At 36.6% G+C, this 22,031-nt stretch overlaps 2 protein-coding genes across 4 annotated transcripts; one reads left to right on the forward strand and one right to left on the reverse strand.

Annotated features, from left to right (window-relative positions):
• Positions 1-151: 151 nt before the first annotated feature.
• LOC139984174 (protein unc-45 homolog B-like) lies at positions 152-22,014 on the forward strand. Of its 3 annotated transcripts, none has more exons than XM_071997946.1 (18): positions 152-281; positions 1,443-1,644; positions 2,108-2,283; positions 3,042-3,131; positions 3,414-3,581; positions 3,842-4,010; positions 4,285-4,446; positions 4,724-4,892; positions 5,191-5,353; positions 5,901-6,130; positions 6,809-6,950; positions 9,045-9,185; positions 11,162-11,277; positions 11,597-11,777; positions 12,614-12,729; positions 13,734-13,854; positions 15,017-15,163; positions 20,075-22,014. In XM_071997946.1, exons 1-18 carry the CDS (start codon positions 273-275, stop codon positions 20,345-20,347), a joined length of 2,775 nt encoding a protein of 924 aa, XP_071854047.1. In that variant the 5' UTR covers positions 152-272; the 3' UTR covers positions 20,348-22,014. The 3 variants fall into 3 exon arrangements, with proteins under 3 accessions (XP_071854047.1, XP_071854046.1, XP_071854048.1); XM_071997945.1 differs by lacking the exon at positions 152-281 and adding an exon at positions 401-597; XM_071997947.1 differs by lacking the exon at positions 152-281 and adding an exon at positions 625-778.
• LOC139954997 (uncharacterized) lies at positions 15,170-19,440 on the reverse strand. The gene is made up of 3 exons (XM_071955095.1): positions 19,415-19,440; positions 18,405-18,960; positions 15,170-18,321 (listed from the first exon to the last, which is right to left on the reverse strand). Exons 1-3 carry the CDS (start codon positions 19,438-19,440, stop codon positions 17,593-17,595), a joined length of 1,311 nt encoding a protein of 436 aa, XP_071811196.1. The 3' UTR covers positions 15,170-17,592.
• Positions 22,015-22,031: the final 17 nt, after the last annotated feature.

Consider the following 22,031-nt stretch of genomic DNA (forward strand, 5'->3'; position numbering starts at 1 on the left):
AATGATCAATTATGTCCGGGATGAAACTTCTAAATGTCAAATTGAAATGTAGGGCATAACGTGAGGCTTTCAGTATACGCCACAATGCAGGGCACGGTAGGCCTGCTTACCAAAATGCCCAATTATGGATGTATGATTCACCGTGTGTCAGATTACGTCACAACTGCCTGTAAACAAAAAATCCGGAAGTACTAGTACAAGTTGGACTTTTTGCAGCTTAATCTGTACTCACCCTGAGAACGAGCAGTGTCAAAAATTGAGGATAAAACAACATGATTGAGGTAAAATTCCGTCCAAAGTGTATATCTTCATTCATTTAAACTGTATCTCGAGGTAATTCCTTATTTTACGCTGGCTAAAGATTCGAATATTCTAGAACGGTGATAGAACCGAACGACATTCCTGGCATTCCAAACCTACACTCACACCATTACACATGTTACGTACATTTCAACGGAGACCTATTCCGCTAAACAAAAGTTCTGTCATTAGTGTTAGTTTGCTATAGCACACGAACTCGCTGTGTCTCAGTAGAGTGTGTCTCTTAATCTCTTACGCATACAGACTTTCTTTTGTGGTAATCCCATGGTCATTCGTGTAAGTCCTTATTAGCAAGGATCTAAACTTCAGAACAATTAGATTAACTTAAAGTCAGTTTGGCTAGTAATAATTAGTTCCTACAGGCCTAACCAGTATAAGGCTGACAGTAGGCCATTTGTGGACGAGTTCTATCTTGTGCTAGCTGTAGCCTCATGCAGCTAGGCCTACGTTCAGTATGGTGAGTATTACAAAAGTAATGGATAATACTAACTAGGCTAGCACCCAGTTAAGTTTAGTATGGACAACCAATATAGGCCAGTGAAGCAGAAGGCCTACGGTACCCTAAATTCTAAGTGTAGTGACTTTATTTGTTATAAGTTTCCCCTCGCTCTCCCTGCCTCATTTATTAACCATTCATAGGTCCTACTGTTAGGCCTACTTATTTTACTCAAATTTATAGCCTAGACATAAAATATATCCATCTTTATTGACATTAATATAGTCGTATGCGCATAAGTCTCATCGCTTGGCCAGGTCTACATAAAATTGTTGTAGCTTAAAACTTCATTTTGAGTTGATTTTGTCTCAAGCTGGTGGTGCTGAAGGGTTATGAGTTTTTTATGCTCACAATCGAAATTTGTTTGCTTGTCGTTGCCTCAGTATCGTGACTATCCACCATGGACCAGTTGTTGTGGACGTGCCTTTGGAGAGAAAAGTTGAAAAGGCTAGAGACAGCAGTATAAACTTAACTGTATATATGTGTATCAACCATACCACTCAATGCTGGATCCTTCTTCACGAAAATGCTGTTTTTATTTCATAATTAGTTAACCTTTGCCAAACATTCGTGTCCAGACATGTTGGCTACTTTCACAAAATTTTTCCTAAAATTTGTTTTTCAGCCAATGGATGCTCTCGGTTACAAAGAAGAAGGCAACAAAGCCTACAAAGCCGGCAACTTTGCGGAAGCCATCACAGCTTACACGAAAGCCATCGAAATAACTCCAAAGAAAACGAATGAGAAGGCAGTGTTTTTGAAAAACAGATCGGCTTGCCACTTGAAATTGGAAAACTATGAGAAAGCTGCAAATGATGCCTCATCTGGTAAATTACTTGCTTCTGTTCCTTCCATTTTCTTAAGCGGTAAAGTTTCTGTCTTTTCCCAGTTTGGCTCCTGACATTTCCCTAAGTGTCCATCCAAATTTTGTTTTAAAGCTGTAGTGAATCAATTTTGCTACAGATCTAATGATATCATTACTGACTGGTTAAAGGAAACATTAATGTTATCTGGCTGTTACTTCAGCTCGCCAGACAAGCACAAAAAGTTATGTAAGTTTGGCATAAACTTTAATGGTACAGTACCTGCAAATTTAAAGAATCAAGCATTAATAATATATGCGAGATAAGTTTTCTGTATTGGGTTTTACTAAATTACATACTGGAAGAAACTTGTTTTGTCTAACATGCTCAATATTGGAATATATGTATCCTACAATTTAAAAGCATGCTTCCTTTCATTCCTTCCTTCGGTCTAACATTATTTTATCCTATTCACATCTCGTATCAGCAATTGATATCACACCGGGTGACACCAAGGCTCTCTTCAGGCTATGCCAAGCCTTGGAGCAGATGGGTAAATCAGAACAGGCCTTCCAGGAGGCGAGAAAATTGATACATCTGGAACCCAAAAATACAGCTGTGCAGCAGATGTTAATGAGACTAACTGTCTGTGTATCGGAGAAGGTGAGTTTCCAGTATTTACATCAGTTTGGTGAATTGTTTTCCTGCCTTTTTTACATCTTTCTCTAATAAAATGTTTTGTGGACCTCTACTGCGTCATTTGCATGATTTTGTTTGTGTTTGTTTGTTAATTTATTGAAACAATATTAAATCACCAACTTCATACCCACTTTATATTTTATTCAGGAACAAACCCTTCATTGCCATCTAATTTTTTTGTTGTTGACATTTTTGTAGGAGGACTCATTTAATGCTAGTTATGATGGTAATAATAACATGAAGTTCTTACTTTAGGCCTCTCCAGTAACATTAGTCCATTGTTTTTAATATTTTAAAGATGCCCGTTCAACAACATCCTTTGTCATCCATAATGTTGTCACACATGTGTTATCTGACACAACATTATTGACATGATTTCCTAAGATTACTGACTTAATAATTGTTAGCCCCCTGAACTATAAAAGAAGGTCGTTTTAAAGGGTAATTTCTCTAACGTCAAACAGTATAAATTTGATCTAAAAAGTTACTTCATTTAATGGGTTATCAGTAAGCAAAAAATAAGCAGAAACTTGCACTGACAAAAAAAGTCTAACTTTTTGAAATGGTTTTTGTCTACCTAAGGGCTGCATTTGATTTGGTGATAGTTTAGTTTTGAGGCAGTTGGTTACTTATTTTCATTTTTTAGCCCAGAATGCCTTGTTACTCTATTTGTAAATATCCTTTTGAAGTTTGGTCTAATTTTCCATCTGTTTCATCTTCAGGCCAAAAAGTTCCAGACAACTGATAACAAAGTAGAACAAATGTTTAAAGCTCTGGAGGAATCTGGAATTGATGAAGAAAAGAAAATACAGGTAGGTTATCTTTTTCTCCTTTTTTTTCAAAGTCCTCCAATATTTATTTCTACCAGGTAAATATTAGAAATATCGATGATAGTTTTCTTTGTTCAACATCAGTGATGAGCCTTGGGTAAAACCAAAATCATGGAACTTTGCAAAAATTGCGGTAATGGCTCCAGTTTGCGTATGTTACAGTGTGTTAGGATAATAGTATTTGTCCCCGAGGTAGAAAAGAAATCACGGATATTCCGCGAATTCCTGCAACATACAGTAGTTCACGTTCTATTTCTTTCGTAGGCTGCGAATAATCTCATCGTGCTCTCCAGAGAGGAAGCAGGAGCTCAGAAGATTTTTGCCGAAAATGGAGTAGAAAGGATCAAGAAACTCTTGACAACAGAAGATACAGACTTACAGACAGCTGGACTTAGGATATTGAGCTGTTTATGTTCAAAGCACAAATCAAGGGTGAGGAGGAATTTATGGATTCTAATCAAGGAATGGAATTCTTTTCTCATTCACACAGAATTGAAATTACTACTACTGAAATTACGTTATATATTCTGTTCACCGTAGAGAATTAATTTAGTTTCCCCAGTTTTGTGTAGCTCACTTATGAGGCTTTATTAATTTCTGTTTCTTGTGAAACTGTGCTTGTTATCTGTCAAAGATAATCATCATACATGATTGGCATTGTTTTAATTAAATGCATTTTAATTTTCTGACAGGCGTGGGCAGTTTTGAAGCAGCTCAGCTTGGAGACCCTAGCAGTGAGCTTCTCGTCAAAGTCGGAAGCTGTCTGTAACTCTGCAGCAAGCGTCCTATTATCAGCGGTGAATTCTCTCATCGGAGAAAACGTTGGAGAAGTGAAAGGTGGCGACATGGCGGTTGTACCAGGTAGAGGAGATCTTGGGACAACCTTAGACATGTAGAACAGTGTAGTGTGGTGTAGGGATAGGTGGGGTAAAGACATATTTCGTTAGAACAGGATTCAAACCATTTTATGCAAGATACTGTGTCTTCTGACTGGCACCTAGAAAAGAAACAGCTTTTTAGGGCTTTCTGCTGTTAAGTTATGTTTACTTTCGAAGTTAGAAAGAAAAAGTCTAACTTTCTTCTGAGTCAGGTTTAAGGTCTAACAATGTTTTTTTTTCTGATTATTCTTTCCTAGATCCAACTCCAGAATTTAAATCTTTGATGATGTTCTTCATGGGTCTGCTGACCAATGAATCTGTTTCTGGGTTTGGACGAGATGCAGTCATAGACATGATTATCAAATTTGTTCCCAAGAAGGAAGGAATCGGGAGAGCTTTGACTTTTGTTACCAATGGAGGTCAGTTTCATGCATCTAATTAGGTGTCAAAAGTAGCTTAGTACTTGCATTAGCACTACCTTACTTTAACTGTATAATTCAAGGCTGAGTTTAAAAACACTGATTTTTTTTGGTCTCAATTATTCTCAATAAATCAGGTTAACTTCTGAAAGTACAAAATGTTCATTTTATGAAAACTTTTATGAGGATGCCTGACTGAAGTTTGTATTCTAGTCTGACAACTTAGGGAAAATATAATCAAATTGTTTTTGAAGTTTGAACATTTGCCCATATGCAGGTTTACTAAAGCTGTTAGATGTCGCAGGACAAATTCCAGACGAACCACGTTACCCGATTACTACCAACACCAGGATGCATTGTTCCGTTGCTCTGGATAAACTTTACAACGAGATGACAGGCGATAAAACGAGAGGGTTTTATGAAGAACTTTGTTTCAAGTTTGTTGCGTAAGTTTTCTTTCAAGAAACTGCTAAAACATTACATGTTTCAACAAGCGTACAATATTTTAATGTCGTGTACAGTAACTGGCTCATAGCGCCTTTGAACAACTTTTGTTGATATTGGCGCTAAATAAATGTTTCTGAGTTGGTTGATTGATTGATAGACGGTCTTGTAGGAAGACTTTTACGAAATGTAGTAACTTTTGTCATGGCTTGTCGCACTGTATCATAATGTCTTGCCTTGATTGTTACCAAAACAAAATGGTAGCCACATCTAGTTATTCAACATTTTGATTTCTTTTAGAAATAAATTCAGTGCCAATTCCTTGGAAACCAACATGGAGGCCCTTATTGCATTGAGTGCTCTCCTTCAGGGACCGTATGATGTCGGGAATAAAATGTTGAGCAAAGAAGGTGTTATGGAGGTCATGGTTGCCATGGCGTCAAGCAAGGTCACTTTACACCAGGTATGTCAGTTCTGTGTTTGTTGCTTACATAGCAAACTAATACATATGTTGAGTAGGTGATAATGTCAACAAATTTATGATTGTTATTGATGTAGATTATTGTCGTTTGCTCAAACTGTGTACTTTCAGTAGTGTTTAATCACAAAAACAACATATCCATTGTAGTTTTGAAGTAGGTTAGACTATAAAGGTCAGTCTGTTATTAAATTGTGGAAAATGAAGACTAGTCTAAATTTCAAGATTTGTTATGTGAAATAAAATAACCGAATTTGGTTCAGTTGTTAAGCATTTATTGTAACACTGTTGCAAGATATTTTGTGCTGGTGTAATTGCGTGTAGAAAGACATAAGACATGGAAACGCCCAACTGGATTTAAAAGTGAAATGAGGTTTTTAATATACTCAATTTAAAAGAAGATAATACACAAAAACTGCAAAAAAAAGACATTAAAATTCAAGTTAGCATCCTGCCTTAAAGTGTGGTTGTTTTACTGTACCGAGCAGCCATCAGTTCTCTGAGATATATGTGATGTTTATTTTCCAAACAGAAAGTTGCCTTAGAAACAATCATCCACGCAGCTAACAAGAAGGATAAATGCACCGGGGTGCTTCAGTCCGGTGTCGAGATTATCAAGAAGCTGTATAAGTCGTCCAACGATCACATCAAGATCCGTGCCTTGGTCGGGTTATGTAAGCTGGGATCTTACGGAGGCACTGATTATGGCCTTCAGGCATTCAGTGAGGGGTCTACGTTGAAGCTCAGTAAAGAAGTTCAAAGGTCGGTTGCATTTGACTTTGCAGATTTACACATAATATTGTATGAGTGTTATACTGTATGACTTAACAGAATGTAGTTACGATCACGTTAGCTGTTTATTTTGTCATTGTCTGTATCTGTTTCATTCAGTAATTCAGTTTAAAACAGTAGTGAGGTTTCAACAGGCTTGTCATATTGTGTGTTAATTTGTAATATTTTTTATCCTTCTAATTTATGATATTAAAGTACAATGCCAAAACAAATGTAACAGGAAGATTTCCCTAGCCTATATATCACTAAATTAAAAAAGACTTGAAATACAGCTTATCACAGATATAGCAATATCTGGAATGCCTTTATCTGTGCGTCATGAATGAAGTTTATATATGTAGTGTTAAACAGTCAAAACAGAATGTACTTTGGAGCTGTTGTGCTACAAACAGATGGCTAAGTAGGCTAATTAGGTATGATTAATCAGGCAAATTTGACAGTATATCGATTTCGAGGACATTTGCGGGGGACCGTCCCCAGAAATCTGGGACGTCTGTCCCCGGAAAACAGGGGTGTCTGATGATCTTAGTGTACAGTATCAGACCAGGAAAGTAGAAATCATTTTTGAAAGAATCTGAATCTTGCATCATCTAACTTACTACACCATTGCTCTATTTTTTATTACTTTTCTTATTTGACCACGGACAGGTTTCTGGTCAACGCCCAGAAAGATCACGATCTCAAGAAATGGGCAGCTGAGGGATTGGCGTTCTTATCGTTAGACGCTGATGTAAAGGAAGACGTCGTAGGAAACACTGAAGCACTTCATGCCTTGATGGATCTCGCAAAAGTAAGGCATATAAGTATCTTTTTACGGGAAATTTTGATTGCAATTCTTTAGTAAGTCTTCTTGAGATCTTTTTACGGGAAATTTTGATTGCAATTCTTTTTCTTGCTTCTTTTGTTGTTGCTGTTGTTATTGTTGTTGTTGTTTTTTTTTACAATGGAATTATCTAATCATAATCTTGTCAGACTTGATGTATCATAAAACTTGTTTCACATTGTCTGCATTAGGCTGGTAGTATTTCAGTTATGTCTGACTTATCTAGTCGAATAAGCAGGGTTCAAATGAAATCAGATCTTATCTAGTCTGATAAGCAGGGATCAAATGAAATCAGATCTTATCTAGTCTGATAAGCAGGAATTAAATGAAATCAGATCTTATCTAGTCTGATAAGCAGGGATCAAATGAAATCAGATCTTATCTAGTCTGATAGGCAGGGATCAAATGAAATCAGATCTTATCTAGTCTGATAAGCAGGGATTAAATGAAATCAGATCTTATCTAGTCTGATTAGCAGGGATCAAATGAAATCAGATCTTATCTAGTCTGATAAGCAGGGATTAAATGAAATCAGATCTTATCTAGTCTGATAAGCAGGGATCAAATGAAATCAGATCTTATCTAGTCTGATAAGCAGGGATCAAATGAAATCAGATCTTATCTAGTCTGATAAGCAGGGTTCAAATGAAACTAGTTCTTATCTTGTCTGATAAGCAGGGATCAAATGAAATCAGATCTTATCTAGTCTGATAAGCAGGGATCAAATGAAATCAGATCTTATCTAGTCTGATAAGCAGGGTTCAAATGAAACTAGTTCTTATCTTGTCTGATAAGCAGGGATCAAGGGCGGCGGAACCGGGGGGGCACAGGGGGCACGTGCCCCCCCACTTTTCCTCAGGTTAAAAATGTGCCCTTTTTCTACATAAAAATTGAGGTGTCTCAAGTTAGCCAGAGGCCAGGGAACCAGAATGAACACTCGGGAAGGGCCGTTTCCGGCCATCTGAGGGGTTTGTAAAACCAAAAATTTTCTTGTACGCTCCGCGCCAACCGATGGTGGCGCTCCGCTCAGATAATCGTGCATACAACTTTGCAAATCCTGGCTACGCCCTTGACTTGTAATGAATTTCTGTGGGTCAAACTCAAAGCTACTTCGAATGGAAAATATTTGTTAAGATATTAACAAGAAATAAACTCTAATTCGGGAGATTCCTACATTAGCAACTAGCATGATTTCACCTCATTTTGTCTAAAAAGAAAACTTGTTCCTTGTTTCCCAATTTGCACATTGGATATTGCAGTGCTAGTATGCATATTTTCCTTGAGGGGGGGGGGGGGGGGCGTTGATGGAGTGATGTGTATACACAAATAAGATAATACAATAAGAGTTATAAAGGGTACTAAATATAAGGCTGCATCAGTCCAATCGAATTTCTGCAAAGTGCCCTTTCATGTCGGTGCCCCCCCAGATTGAAAGTGCTTCCGCCGCCCTTGGCAGGGATCAAATGAAATCAGATCTGATCTAGTCTGATAGGCAGTGATCAAGTGAAATCAGATCTTATCTAGTCTGATAGGCAGTGATCAACGAAATCAGATGTGACCTAGCCAAATCTTTGGTAGTCTGTTCTATGTAATTAAGACTTGTGATATTAGTCTGGTCTCATTGGAGTTTTTATGGTCTTATCTAGTCTGAGAGTCATCTAATGGGGAATTTTGCAGTCTGCAATTAGAAAAAGAAAATCTTGTTTTAAGTCCACAGCAGTCAATTTTGGAATATTTGTAATTTTCCATTGTAGCGTTCATGCATATTAGCCAAGGTATAAGGGCCTCATTTATAGTGTGTGGGTTACATAGTTAAGCCATAACTTATGTTTTTGGTCTTGCAAAATGCTGCGATTTAAGTTGTTTAACTGTGAGTGAACCTTGATTAAAATACTCACTAATTATGAGCTACAGAATGTCTGCAGCCATGTAGGTCCCTCAGATTGAGGAGTTTCCTGTAAGTTGTGATAGTTACGTATCCTGAATGGTCAAAGTTACAATTCCATGCTAAATACAACTCTTTCACACATCTCTTTGGTTTTTGAAATGATTTTTTTTCAGACCGTTGACCATTCTGCCCTCTATGGAGTTATTTCAACATTTGTTAACCTCACAAATTCATACGATGTCGAAGAAATTGATCCCACTATGAAGAAACTGGCTGAATATGCCAAGCAACACGTACCTGAAGAGCATCCTAAGGTAAAAAAAGAACATTAAAATGACAGGCTTAATTAACCAAACAGGCTTAATTAACCAAACTCCCCATCACCTGAAGGTAAAATAACATGAAGCTGACAGGCTTAATTAACCAAACTAATTAACCAAACTCCCCATCACCTGAAGGTAAAACAACATTGGGCTGACAGGCTTAATTAACCAAACTAATTAACCAAACTCCCCATCACCTGAAGGTAAAACAACATTGGGCTGACAGGCTTAATTAACCAAACTCCCCATCACCTGAAGGTAAAAGAACATTAAGCTGAATGGCTTAATTAGCCAACCTCCCCATCACCTGAAGGTAAAAGAACATTAAGCTGACAGGCATAATTAACCAAACTAATTAACCAAACTCCCCATCACCTGAAGGTAAAACAACATGAAGCTGGCAGGCTTAATTAGCCAAACTCCCCATGATCATCTGATTGTGATTTATACGTCCCAATCAAAAGATGTATTAGACATTCAAGAAATAAAACAAGCTCATTGTTTGGTTTGTTAGACAGAGTGATAGTAAACATGAAAAGTCTTCTTAATTATAAGATTTTTGTGAATATTTTCATAGTATAATTATATTTTGTCCAAAGACTTTTTTGGTTTCTTAGACAGAGTGATAGTTAACATGAAAGTCTTCTTATTTATAAGATTTTTGTGAATATTTTCATAGTATAATTATATTTTGTCCAAAGACTTTTTTGGTTTCTTAGACAGAGTGATAGTTAACATGAAAGTCTTCTTATTTATAAGATTGTTGTGAATATTTTCATAGTATAATTATATTTTTCCCAAAGACTTTTTTGGTTTCTTAGACAGAGTGATAGTTAACATTTAGGTATTCTTAATTATAAGATTGTTGTGAATATTTTCATAGTATAATTATGTTTTGTCCAAAGACTTTTTTGGTTTCTTAGACAGAGTGATAGTTAACATTTAGGTATTCTTAATTATAAGATTGTTGTGAATATTTTGATAAAGTTTGGGGACGGGGGGGGGGGGCGGGGAGCGGGGAGAGACATACAGATTGAGTGGATGGGCAAGGCAAATAGCACAGGCAGTAGGACAGATGAGTCCAGCTGCCATCTTTTATTTTAATGGCATTAAATATATAAATTATATGGACTGTTGACAATGTAGGGACTGCTGTCCTGTTATAAACATTGTGAAGTATGTTGGCAAGAACAGTATTAGTAACAAACTTAAAATACAATGGATGGATTGCATGTGTGTTTCTATCGTGTGTACTATCATTTATCAGTTTCATGAATATAAAAAAAAAAAAGAATACCTTTAACTGCCCTGTTAGATAGTGACAACTTGTTTATTTCCCAAACATTTAATGGAATTGTTTTGCCAATGGCTAATAATAAGGTACATCCGATCGTTGGTTTGTGCTCGTGTTCCATTTCCAGAACCTAAGTAATTTCCAAGAGTAGGGAATTTAAGATTCGTCTGAATAACAACAAAACTACCTTCCTCCGCTGAGGGCCGACAGGTGTTAACGAGACGCTCGTTAGCATTTAAGATTAGGTTCACAAGTACATGTCTGATTTATGTGGAAGTGATTCTGTGAATTTAAAATCTATTTCTTCAAACTTTGTATAGTTGCACTCCCCACAATTAAAGTAAAGAGTAATTTGGTTTACCTGGCGTGAACCCTAGAAGCCATTTGCATTTGTTTAAAGTCATTGTTATGAGCATCTAACGTTAAGCATCGATATGCATTTTCAAATAGTTAGGCCTCTATGTGCTGCTAGTAGGCCTCCCAATAAGATGTTGCAAGGCCTCGAGTTGATGCATCTTGGTGAAAGCTGCATATGTTAATTTTAACCATTTGCCATGTACCTGAAGAGATGTTTGTTTTTATTTTTTGAGCAATTATAAGCAAATGCTTCAGTCATTTCTGTTAATTACATTCTTTTTGTTTTAATGTAAAATGTTTCTATTCAACCTCACAGGATTCTAAGGAACACGTCAGAGGGCGGGTTGAAAAATTAGTGAAAGCGGATATTATTACTGCTCTTGTTGCTCTGTCTAAAACCGAAAGTGAAAATAGCAGAGAACTCCTCTCAAGGTTTGTCTGTTTTCCACTTTCTTTGGGGAAAGGGGGGAGGGTGATGGGTAGGTGTGGGGGGGGGTTGTAGGAGAGATTTAAAGTGGCCAACTTTACTAAATTTGAAACCAGACGTGGTACAAATGTTTATTCAATTTTGTAGTGGATTAAGTGCACTTTGTAATTCCCCAAATTTTACTCCAATAGTTTTGTCTGAACAATGAACAAACAAGTGTTCTTCTTTTAATGAATGTCTGCAGAGGTTTTGGTTTAGCTCAGATTCATGTTTACCTCTGAGATTTCAATTCACAGAACTTACCACATGTTGTTCTTTCATCAGAGTTTATCTTGCTATCGCAGAAGATGAAAAGCATAGAGGGAATCTGGTCCAGAAAGGAGGAGCGAAATGTCTGATTCCGTTGGCTAACGAAGGAACAGAGGTTGGAAAGACCAGAGCAGCTCAAGCCCTGGCGAAAATAGCGATAACGATGAATCCTGAACTGGCTTTCCCAGGAGAGAGGGTAACATCATCTATAAACATTGATTTATCTAGTGAATATTCAGTGAAAAAACATTTCAGCAGTATAAAATAACGATGAATCCCAAACTGGCTTTCCCAGGAGAGAGGGTAACATCATCTATAAACATTGATTAATCGAGGGAATATTCAGTAAAAAATAACATTTCAGAAGTATAAAATAACGATGAATCCCAAACTGGCTTTCCCAAGAGAGAGGGTAACAACCTCTATAAACATTGATTAATCGAGGCAATATACAGTAAAAAACAGCATTTCAGAAGTATAAAATTTACAAGAGATAAAGATAATGTGCTGTCTTGTTTGACATTGTGTCCACGAATCTGTGTTAATGTGTGTTATAAGACCACTGGTCTCTAAATAGAGGACTGTTTAGGGTCAGTGTGTAGGTATGTCAATAGGTTAGTTTAGAGTAAGATCAACAACTGTTCTTCATATACTGTATACTTACAATATGGTTTATCTACGTTGTCTGGCGAATATGCTAGCAAGTTCAAGAATGGTCAGGTGTTGTCTTCGTTAGTGTAACTGGAACCTCGTAAACAGAATCCTGTATTACTCTTGGTGTCAAGCCCTTACCTCACCTACGATCTATTGTTAGAAATGACTTGACTTGACTTTCTGTGACTTGACTGAACACTATCAGTGTGTAGTGCACCTAACAGACAGCCACTCATCAGCTCTGCCTTGACAACAGTTACTAGTATAAGGAGTAGTATATATATATTGATATCTATATCATTAGTAGTATAAGGATAATGGCTTGCCATATTGATATCTCTCACTCAAAGCATCTCCTTAATTTTATATTTTTTGCAGGCTTTGGAAGTGGTTCGTCCATTGATTTCCTTGTTACACATTGATAACACAGGCTTACAAAACTTTGAGGCTCTCTTAGCTCTCACAAATTTATCCAGTCTGAGAGACTCAATAAGGTAAATTATTTTATGACTACAAATGAATAAATATATTATCAATATGAAATGAATACCTCCTTGGAATTGAAAATGGAAGCAGAATATGAATTATAAAAACTATAATATAGATGTGATATTTGATATTAGAAGGAGTGATTTTAAAATCAAGTTTCATTTGTTAACTTATTCGTCTTCCTAATTGTTCGGTTTTCTTTCAATAATCTCAAATTTTACTGTTACATTTCTACAAAGAAATGATACTTCCAAATACAAACCAGTGGTTATGTTATAATTACTGTATTGTCAGATAAGTTAATACCACACTAATCCATCTTAAATCTATTTGTGAGGATGAGCTGGTCTTCAGCTAATCCGGCTAATCTCCAACCAGATTGACAGATTACTCTGAGGGGGAGTCATGTTTGTTATAAATATTGATTAAGATTCTTTTCAAAATGTAAGGGGAAAAATGGAAGAATTTTGAAGATTTTAGACTTGATTTTCTTGAGATTAATGCTAATATGAAAAAATGAAAAAAAAATCTAAACTGGAATGAAATCACTGCCTGGTTTAGATAATGCCTGATTAGAGATCACCAATCCTGAAAATTTTCGATCTACTTTTTAAATATTTAAAAAATTTGACCAAAGATTTGAAATAGCTTTCACAAAGATATTGTTCACATATCATTTGTCCTTGCCCTGCATTATACTATTTAGGTCTCTTTTCAAAATGTGAGGGAAAAATGGAAGAATTTTGAATATTTTAGACTTGACTTTCTTGAGATTAACGCTAATATGAAAAAATGACAAAATTTCTAAACTGGAATGAAATCACTGCCTGGTTTAGATAATGCCTTATTAGAGATCACCAATCCTGAAAATTTTCGATCTACTTTTTAAATATTTAAAAAATTCGACCAAAGATTTGAAATAGCTTTCACAAAGATATTGTTCACATATCATTTGTCCTTGCCCTGCATTATACTATTTAGATCTCTCGTCTCTCATTTTCTGTTACAGAGGAAAAATTATGACGGAAAAGAACGGCTTTAGCAGTATCGAAAACTATATGTTCGAAGATCACGATATGATTAAAAGAGCTGCCACAGAATGCATGTGCAATCTGGCCTCTAATAAATTGGTAAGTGCATTCGGAAGTTTATGTTTTTTTTATCCCATTCTTTGCTTTTTATTTTCAAATATATTTTTGAAGGAAAGGTTTTTTCCCCTTGGAGTGATATATTATACGTGTTCCCAATTAAGAGGCCAATCTTTTACAAATGTGAAGAAAAGAAACAATAAACAGCGAGATATCCATTCCTAATTAGTTGAGGGAAGTTATGTTCCATGAGGGAGTTAAAAGCAGTCCATTCTGATTTCTGAATTTATTTTTGCCAAAATTGATCCACTTTTCTATGGGTTGAAATTTCTCGTAAGATTCCTAAAACTTTTCAAGAAATCAAAGAGGTTCCCTAATTTCTCTTCTTCAAGACACAGAAAACAAAACTGACCTGTAGGGCTTATATCTTTTCTATCAATGTTTTTCCTTTTTTCAGGAATTTGCAAATTGGCACATATTATTTCCAATTAAGGGCCAATCTGAAGCATTTACATAGTTTGTTTTTATCTGCAGAGATAATTTTAACATCTAGCTGTATGTGTTTCATTAACTCATTTATGTGGCCCCACTTCAGTACATTTGCTACCCATTTCATACAATTGCGGGACTCCAGTGGTTGAGGGGTGGGAGTGGAGGAGGGGGTGGGAGGGGGTGGGGTATAACATTGGCATTATCTTTGCTTGAGGGTGCTTTTATGTAAAACGGTTAAATCAGACCAAATTTGTCTTCATTTCACATCAGAGTCTTGCTAAAAGTAAAAACTGACAAGTCTCCTAGGAAATTGCAGGAAAACAACCCCCCCCCCAAAAAAAAAATTGTTGTCCTCAGGAATCTATAAATAAGTTATTGTACGTTTGTGTCTGCTGTGTGTGAGTCTTCTGCACCTAGACTTGTGAACTTGACAACTCAGAAAGATCCATGGTGGCTCCACTCTGAGCCTGCTTTAACGATCCACCTGTAGTAAGTGCGAGAACCCTTTGGCTTTTGTGCAGGTCATTGGTCATTTGTATTCAGGAGAGGTGAAAGTCTGCACAGTTTGTGTAAAGTTGATCAAATATAATCATACAAACAGCCACACTTGAGATCTCGGCCCACCACATTTTCAGCACTCCACCCATCTTTTGTTCAATACCAATTTTTCGTCCATATTTCATCCACCAAGTCCCATTTTCTTGCCTTCCAGGCTCTGGAAAGATTTAAAGGTGAAAATGACCGGGTGAAACTCCTCGTCCTGTTCTGTTTCGAAGAAGACACAAAGTTAGTTGCCGCTGCATCGGGCTGCCTCGCTTGTCTAACCAGGGACGAAGAAATTTGTAGCAAAATTTTCAAGGTGAGTTTATGTTTTGTTTTTTGGGGCCCTTAAAATATTAATCGTGTCGATTAAATCAGTGTGGAGGAAAAGATTTTGTTGATCTGCAAAACTGATTGGAATTCCCAGAAGTGGTTATAACCTCAAATATAAACAATCTTTAGATGGAGATGTGATTCTTAATAAAAGTTTCGTTTTTGAAACTTAATGACGAACCACTGCTGTATAAGTCTATTACTGTCATCTTTCTCAAAACTGATAATGTAACCTGTACCAACCTTTGAGGTACTTATGTACACAAATGCTATTTATTTTTTATTTTGTTGCCAAGTGAATCAGGCAAACTGTCAACAAAAGCCAAAAAGAACCAATATTGCTGTCTCTGTTTACATCTGGAACTTGAATAATTTTGTTGTTTTGTCTTTTTGTGGTGTCACAAATGGTGTAATTACATAACATACTTGTTATATTTTCTCTGCACCGAGCCATTATCTCTGTCATGTTGTTACACTACTTGTATGACATGGCCTGCCTGTTTTACATTATGAGTCCCAAGCCATATTTTCTGCACCAAGCAATTTATCATGGTGTTACAGTCATTGTATTGTAGGCCTATGATATACCCCACCCTAAGCCATTCTCTCTATCATGGTGTTACACCCTTAGCATTACATGCCCTAGCTGTAATATATGTTTTACACCAAGCCATTCTATCATGGTGTTACACCCTTAGCATCACATACCCTAGCTGTAATACATTCTCTAAACACAAAGCCATTCTATCATGGTGTTACACCCTTAGCATCACATGCCCTAGCTGTAATATATGTTTTACACCAAGCCATTCTATAATGGTGTTACACCCTTAGCATCACATGCCCATAGCTGTAATATATGTTTTACACCAAGCCATTCTATCATGGTGTTACACTGTTTGTAGTTCATTACTTAGTACTAACATTACGCAAACCCATCCATTCTATCATTATGTGTTAATATATTCTCTCTTCGAAGTCATTGGTCATTCCATAACCTCGATACCCTATTATAAAAAAGACAGCAGGGGGTTATGAACAGTTCAGTTCAAGCAAATATTGTGACAAACAACTTTTTTAGATTATCAAACCAGTAAAGTGGAACAGAGAGATTCACTTGTAAGGCCCTTTAAGGTTTCCAAACCTTTGTGTCAAACCAGCTGACACAGACAGATAATAATTGTCTCAGAAAAACATTTTACTGGAGCGATTCATTACTGCTGGCACTGATAAAACAAGCTCAAGAAATCTGGGAAAGAAAAAAAAAAATCATTTTGACTCTGATATAGTTTTCAGTTATTACAGGGACATACAGTAGGAAGCTATTAAAACTGGGCATGGAGAATTGGAGGAAAGGGGGGGGGGGTTGACATAGGTGGGTAGCAACCAGCAGAGGGGCCATTCCGTACGTAAAGTTTAAAGAATCGTGCTATGAGGACATGGAATTCTCTAAATGCTACTATAAAATCTAAACCATCTAAAGTAACATTTAGAAAAACGCTAAAAAAAAGAAATAATTTCTCAGTATTGATACATCGTTTATATTGTATGTTATTGATTATTCCTTATTAAGACATTAATTATATTTTCATTTATGTACATATGTATTTTTTCCTTTCTTTCTTGGGAGTCATTTACCTTGTTAAGCCTGAATTGGCTTTTTAGAGGACTTCCCTCCACATGTATATATTTATAATCTGTGGAAAATCAAATAAATCAAATCAAATCAAATCAAATCAAATCAAATAAGCAGGTATGATGGTGACCTGCTGATGTGGTCAGATGTGTAAAAACCATTATACAGTTCTGCAGGTTGGCTTGTGTGGCTCCCCTCTCTGTCTTTATCAACCCTAGGAATAATGCTAAATAGTGACAATCAACTAGATGAATAAATCAAGTTGACATTAATCGAAATAACACCATGGCTGTTTTATTCACTAATATCATTCTCAACAATCGGCATCCCACAGCTTTTACTAGATCCCAATCCTCTTTTCCCTGATTGTCTGCAAAATTCTGTTTTGTATTTTAATATATCAAAAAAATATTTTTTTAAGAAATTGTTCAGACACAATCTATGACAGACGAACGATATAAATACAAATACATCTCTGGCTATCTCACATGAAACTCTCATTTGCAATTCTAGCATCTCTTTGTGGAATTAAATTCACATTTTTACTCTATATTAATGCCAAATGTCTTACGGGTATGAATTATTAATAAGACCTTTCCCTGGATGGCTTTGGTGGGCTGCTGTTTCTTTTTGTATCGAGAGATTACCAGGTTCACTTCATGATCTTTGTCGGGTGTAGTTGTTTTGCTTGCAGGTCCTTAACCCCAATTATAACCAGTCGTGATGACATCATTGCCCTGTTGATACTGCATTTAATTATAATACTTTGCAAGACATGCCTATACTAGATGATAGCAGCGTAGAGCCTCTATAAATGTATACCGGATGATAGAGTGGCGTGGAACCTCTATAAATGTAAACCAGATAATAGAGCAGTGTGGAACCTCTATATATGTATACTGGATGATAGAGCAGCTTGGAACCTCTATTAATGTATACCCGATGATAAAGCAGCGTAGAACCTCTATAAATGTGTATCGGATGATAGAGCAGCATAGCACCTCTATAAATGTATACCGGATGATAGAGCGGCGTGGAACCTCTATAAATGTAAACCGGATAATAGAGCAGCGTGGAAACTCTATATATGTATACCGGATGATAGAGCAGCTTGGAACCTCTATTAATGTATACCCGATGATAGAGCAGCATAGAACCTCTATAAATGTGTATCGGATGATAGAGCAGCGCGGTACCTCTATAAATGTATACCGGATGATAGAGCGGCGTGGAACCTCTATAAATTTAAACCGGATAATAGAGCAGCGTGGAACCTCTATATATGTATACTGGATGATAGAGCAGCTTGGAACCTCTATTAATGTATACCCGATGATAGAGCAGCATAGAACCTCTATAAATGTGTATCGGATGATAGAGCAGCATAGCACCTCTATAAATGTATACCGGATGATAGAGCGGCGTGGAACCTCTATAAATGTAAACCGGATAATAGAGCAGCGTGGAACCTCTATATATGTATACCGGATGATAGAGCAGCTTGGAACCTCTATAAATCTTTACTGGATGATAGAGCAGCATACAACCTCTATAAATGTACAGTATATAGGATAATTGAGCAGCGTAGAACCTCTATAAATGTGTATCGGATGATAGAGCAGCATAGCACCTCTATAAATGTATACCGGATGATAGAGCGGCGTGGAACCTCTATAAATGTAAACCGGATAATAGAGCAGCGTGGAAACTCTATATATGTATACCGGATGATAGAGCAGCTTGGAACCTCTATTAATGTATACCCGATGATAGAGCAGCATAGAACCTCTATAAATGTGTATCGGATGATAGAGCAGCGCGGTACCTCTATAAATGTATACCGGATGATAGAGCGGCGTGGAACCTCTATAAATTTAAACCGGATAATAGAGCAGCGTGGAACCTCTATATATGTATACTGGATGATAGAGCAGCTTGGAACCTCTATTAATGTATACCCGATGATAGAGCAGCATAGAACCTCTATAAATGTGTATCGGATGATAGAGCAGCATAGCACCTCTATAAATGTATACCGGATGATAGAGCGGCGTGGAACCTCTATAAATGTAAACCGGATAATAGAGCAGCGTGGAACCTCTATATATGTATACCGGATGATAGAGCAGCTTGGAACCTCTATAAATCTTTACTGGATGATAGAGCAGCATACAACCTCTATAAATGTACAGTATATAGGATAATTGAGCAGCGTAGAACCTCTATAAATGTGTATCGAATGATAGAGCAGCATACAACCTCTATAAATGTTAACCCGGATGATAGAGCAGTGTAGAACCTGTATTAATGTATACCGGATGATAGAGCAGCACAGAACCTCTTTAAATGTATACCGGATAATTGAGCAGCGTATGACAGAACAGCATAGAACATCTATTAATGTGTATCGGATGATAGAGCAGCATACAACTTCTATAAATGTACAGTATATAGGATAATTGAGCAGCGTAGAACCTCTACAAATGTTTACCGGATGATAGAGCAGCATAGAACCTCTATAAATGTTAACCCGGATGATAGAGCAGCGTAAAACCTGTATTAATGTATACCGGATGATAGAGCGGCGTGGAACCTCTTTACATGTGTATCAGATGATAGAGCAGCATAGCACCTCTATAAATGTTAACCCGGATGATAGAGCAGCGTGGAACCTCTATAAATGTAACCAAACTTTTACTTCCAGATTTAAATCAGCAATTTTAAAGGTGGATACAGTTTTGTGGAAAAGTTTTCTATAAAATTAACCAGCAAACAAGTTGCTCAAACATCTTCTAGCGAAATTGGTCATGAAAACCTGCTCTTGGTGACAAAATGTTGAAATCAACATTTTCTATAGTGCTCTTAAAACAAAAAATTTTCAAATTCACATTTGACATGAATGTTCCTCCACTTGATGACAATTAAATAATATTCATGTATGTAGGCTTCTTTCTTTATTTCATATATACAGTAGAGCAATGCAATGGGTCAAAGGTCACCACAATTTAGCCAAATGAGCATATTCATGAATTGCATTGTGCCTTTGTTCATTCTAAGGCTGCAGCCTTGTTTCTGGCAATGTCCTAGCAAGGTCTGGACACTGATATTCAAACTATCAGTTACTTGGTAAACACTTCTCTGAGTCACTGGTTAGCCTTGATCTACAAGCATGATCATGTAAGAAGCACTTAATATTGTCAACAGACCACACAAGCTGATTTATACTTAGGTTATAATCTTACATTTTCTTTCTAATTTTAGGTTAAACAAGGACTGGAAGCCTTACAAGTTCTCTGTGTATCTCAAGATGTAAATTTACAGTTACGAGGAGTAGCCATCGTGTCAAATATTATTGATAGCAACAAAGAAAATGCTTCTAAGCTGATGGAAACAGAGCTTCTGGAAATACTGATGGCATTGAGCAAACTGAAGGAACCTGGACAGATGGCTGTGCAAGAGAGGGCAGCATACTCACTAGAAAGGGCTGCTGAACTTGGATTAATACAACATGTTGGAAATGGTCAGGCATCTTGATAGTCATACATATTCATAGAGTGAGAAGAAGGTTGACTAATCAGTAGTGGTGCAGCGTTCAAAGTACTTCATAACGCATTTCCCAAGATCAGCAATAGCTATGAATATGCATGAGGTGAGAAATGACCATTGGTGGAACAAATTACCAAAGATCAGGGTATTTGTGTAGTTTGGCAGTGAACTCACTATCCCGCCCTACATATGCACGTACAGAATTATTGCTTATGAATAGACATGAGTGGTACTAATGAGGTGAGAATATTCATTGATCAATTTCTTCAGATGGTTCACTTCAAACAAAAACTAAAATGACTGACAGAGATTTTCTTGTGTCTCTTTGCACAAAACATTGACTAGTTCCATTCATATCTGCCCATTTCTGTTTCAAAATTAGTTATTTATGCCTTTCATATTCATCTATGTTTTTTCTGAAGTTGACCCTTCCATTAATAAAGTAGGATCTTAATATTTGCCATGAATGAACTCTTTTTTATTTTTGATATAATTTACATATTCTTGCCATGTTTGATTCTAACTGGGAAGATTAATCCATTTCCATCCTGTTTTCTCTGCTGTTTTTTCACCAAGAATTTCATTTGCTGTGTCAATATTAATTTGTCAGTTATTAATTGGGTACCAGACGGGGGTAAGGTGTGGTGAGGGAAAGGCTAACAGGTAACAGCTTAAATTTGAATAATTGTAATTTGTTAAGACTTTTGTCACTGATGGACATCCACAAGCATGAGTACAAGGCTCTCGGCATGACTGTGAGTACTTAATTTTGCACTAGTATCTAAACTTGATTCCAAACTGCCAGGAGCATGAGTACAAATCTATGAGGATGAGTACACATGAGTACAAATCCATGAGTACACATTAGTCCGTACACTTTGCCAAACTACGAGTCAGACTCACTACAATTCTCTGGTTAAAGGGAATTCTTTGATTAGCATCTCTTGCATCTAGACCACCTCCACCCCTTCCTCACTCTCTTAATTGGTTAACAACTATTTTTCATTTGTTATCTCTACTTTTTTTCTATGTAACTTCAGAATGATATTTAAGTCTGGCCTTTGAATTTTGATTTATATTCAGTGTGCAGTTACACTATCCATGGCCTCAAACTGTAGGCCCTTCTATGCTAGAACCCTACAGTGTATAGGTTGCACATGTTCAGCCTAACTTGTGACTTATCATAGGATATTATGATACTTAATCCAAAATGCAAATAAAAAGAACAACTCTTCATCATTTTTATGAAATTTTGAAGTGTTACAGTGTTAAGTTGTTACACAAGTCTTATTTTATTTGTTTTTCTCAAAGAAACAAGCTCCTTCAAGTATTTTGAGGCCAGTAAAGTGTTATTGATAGAATAATGCTGGAGGATTAGGGAAAGGGGATATAACTAGGTCCTATGGTCAATTAGGGGGCTCAGGCTTAGATGTGTTAAAGACTATTTTGATGATATACCTAAGGGAAAACAACGCCTTCAAAAAGAGGACCTGGTAACATAATTGTCTACAGGGGAAGGGTGATATTTATCATGTGGACAGGGCTGTTCTGTTATAACCACTTTGTCTTAATGAGACAGGGTGGATATTTTCTAAGAAATTAAATATTTTTCCAAGTTAAATTATTAAAATATAAAATGTGGTTGAACATTGACATTAATTATTATGTTATT

The sequence above is a fragment of the Apostichopus japonicus genome, chromosome 17 (assembly GCF_037975245.1).
Source record: "Apostichopus japonicus isolate 1M-3 chromosome 17, ASM3797524v1, whole genome shotgun sequence".
NCBI classification, from domain to species: Eukaryota; Metazoa; Echinodermata; class Holothuroidea; order Aspidochirotida; family Stichopodidae; genus Apostichopus; species Apostichopus japonicus.

Excerpts from the sequence above, each read along its gene's own strand:
- LOC139954997 (XM_071955095.1), bottom strand. The coding sequence starts at position 19,440 with ATGCTGCTCTATCATCTGATACACAT. Across the intron at positions 18,961-19,414 it reads CTCTATCATCTGATACACAT|ATTTATAGAGGTTCCAAGCT; the intron begins GTAAAGAGGTTC and ends CATCCAGTAAAG. Across the intron at positions 18,322-18,404 it reads TCCGATACACATTTATAGAG|GTTCCAAGCTGCTCTATCAT; the intron begins GTTCTACGCTGC and ends AGATTTATAGAG.
- LOC139984174 (XM_071997945.1), top strand. Across the intron at positions 9,186-11,161 it reads TACCTGAAGAGCATCCTAAG|GATTCTAAGGAACACGTCAG; the intron begins GTAAAAAAAGAA and ends TCAACCTCACAG. Across the intron at positions 11,278-11,596 it reads AGCAGAGAACTCCTCTCAAG|AGTTTATCTTGCTATCGCAG; the intron begins GTTTGTCTGTTT and ends TTCTTTCATCAG.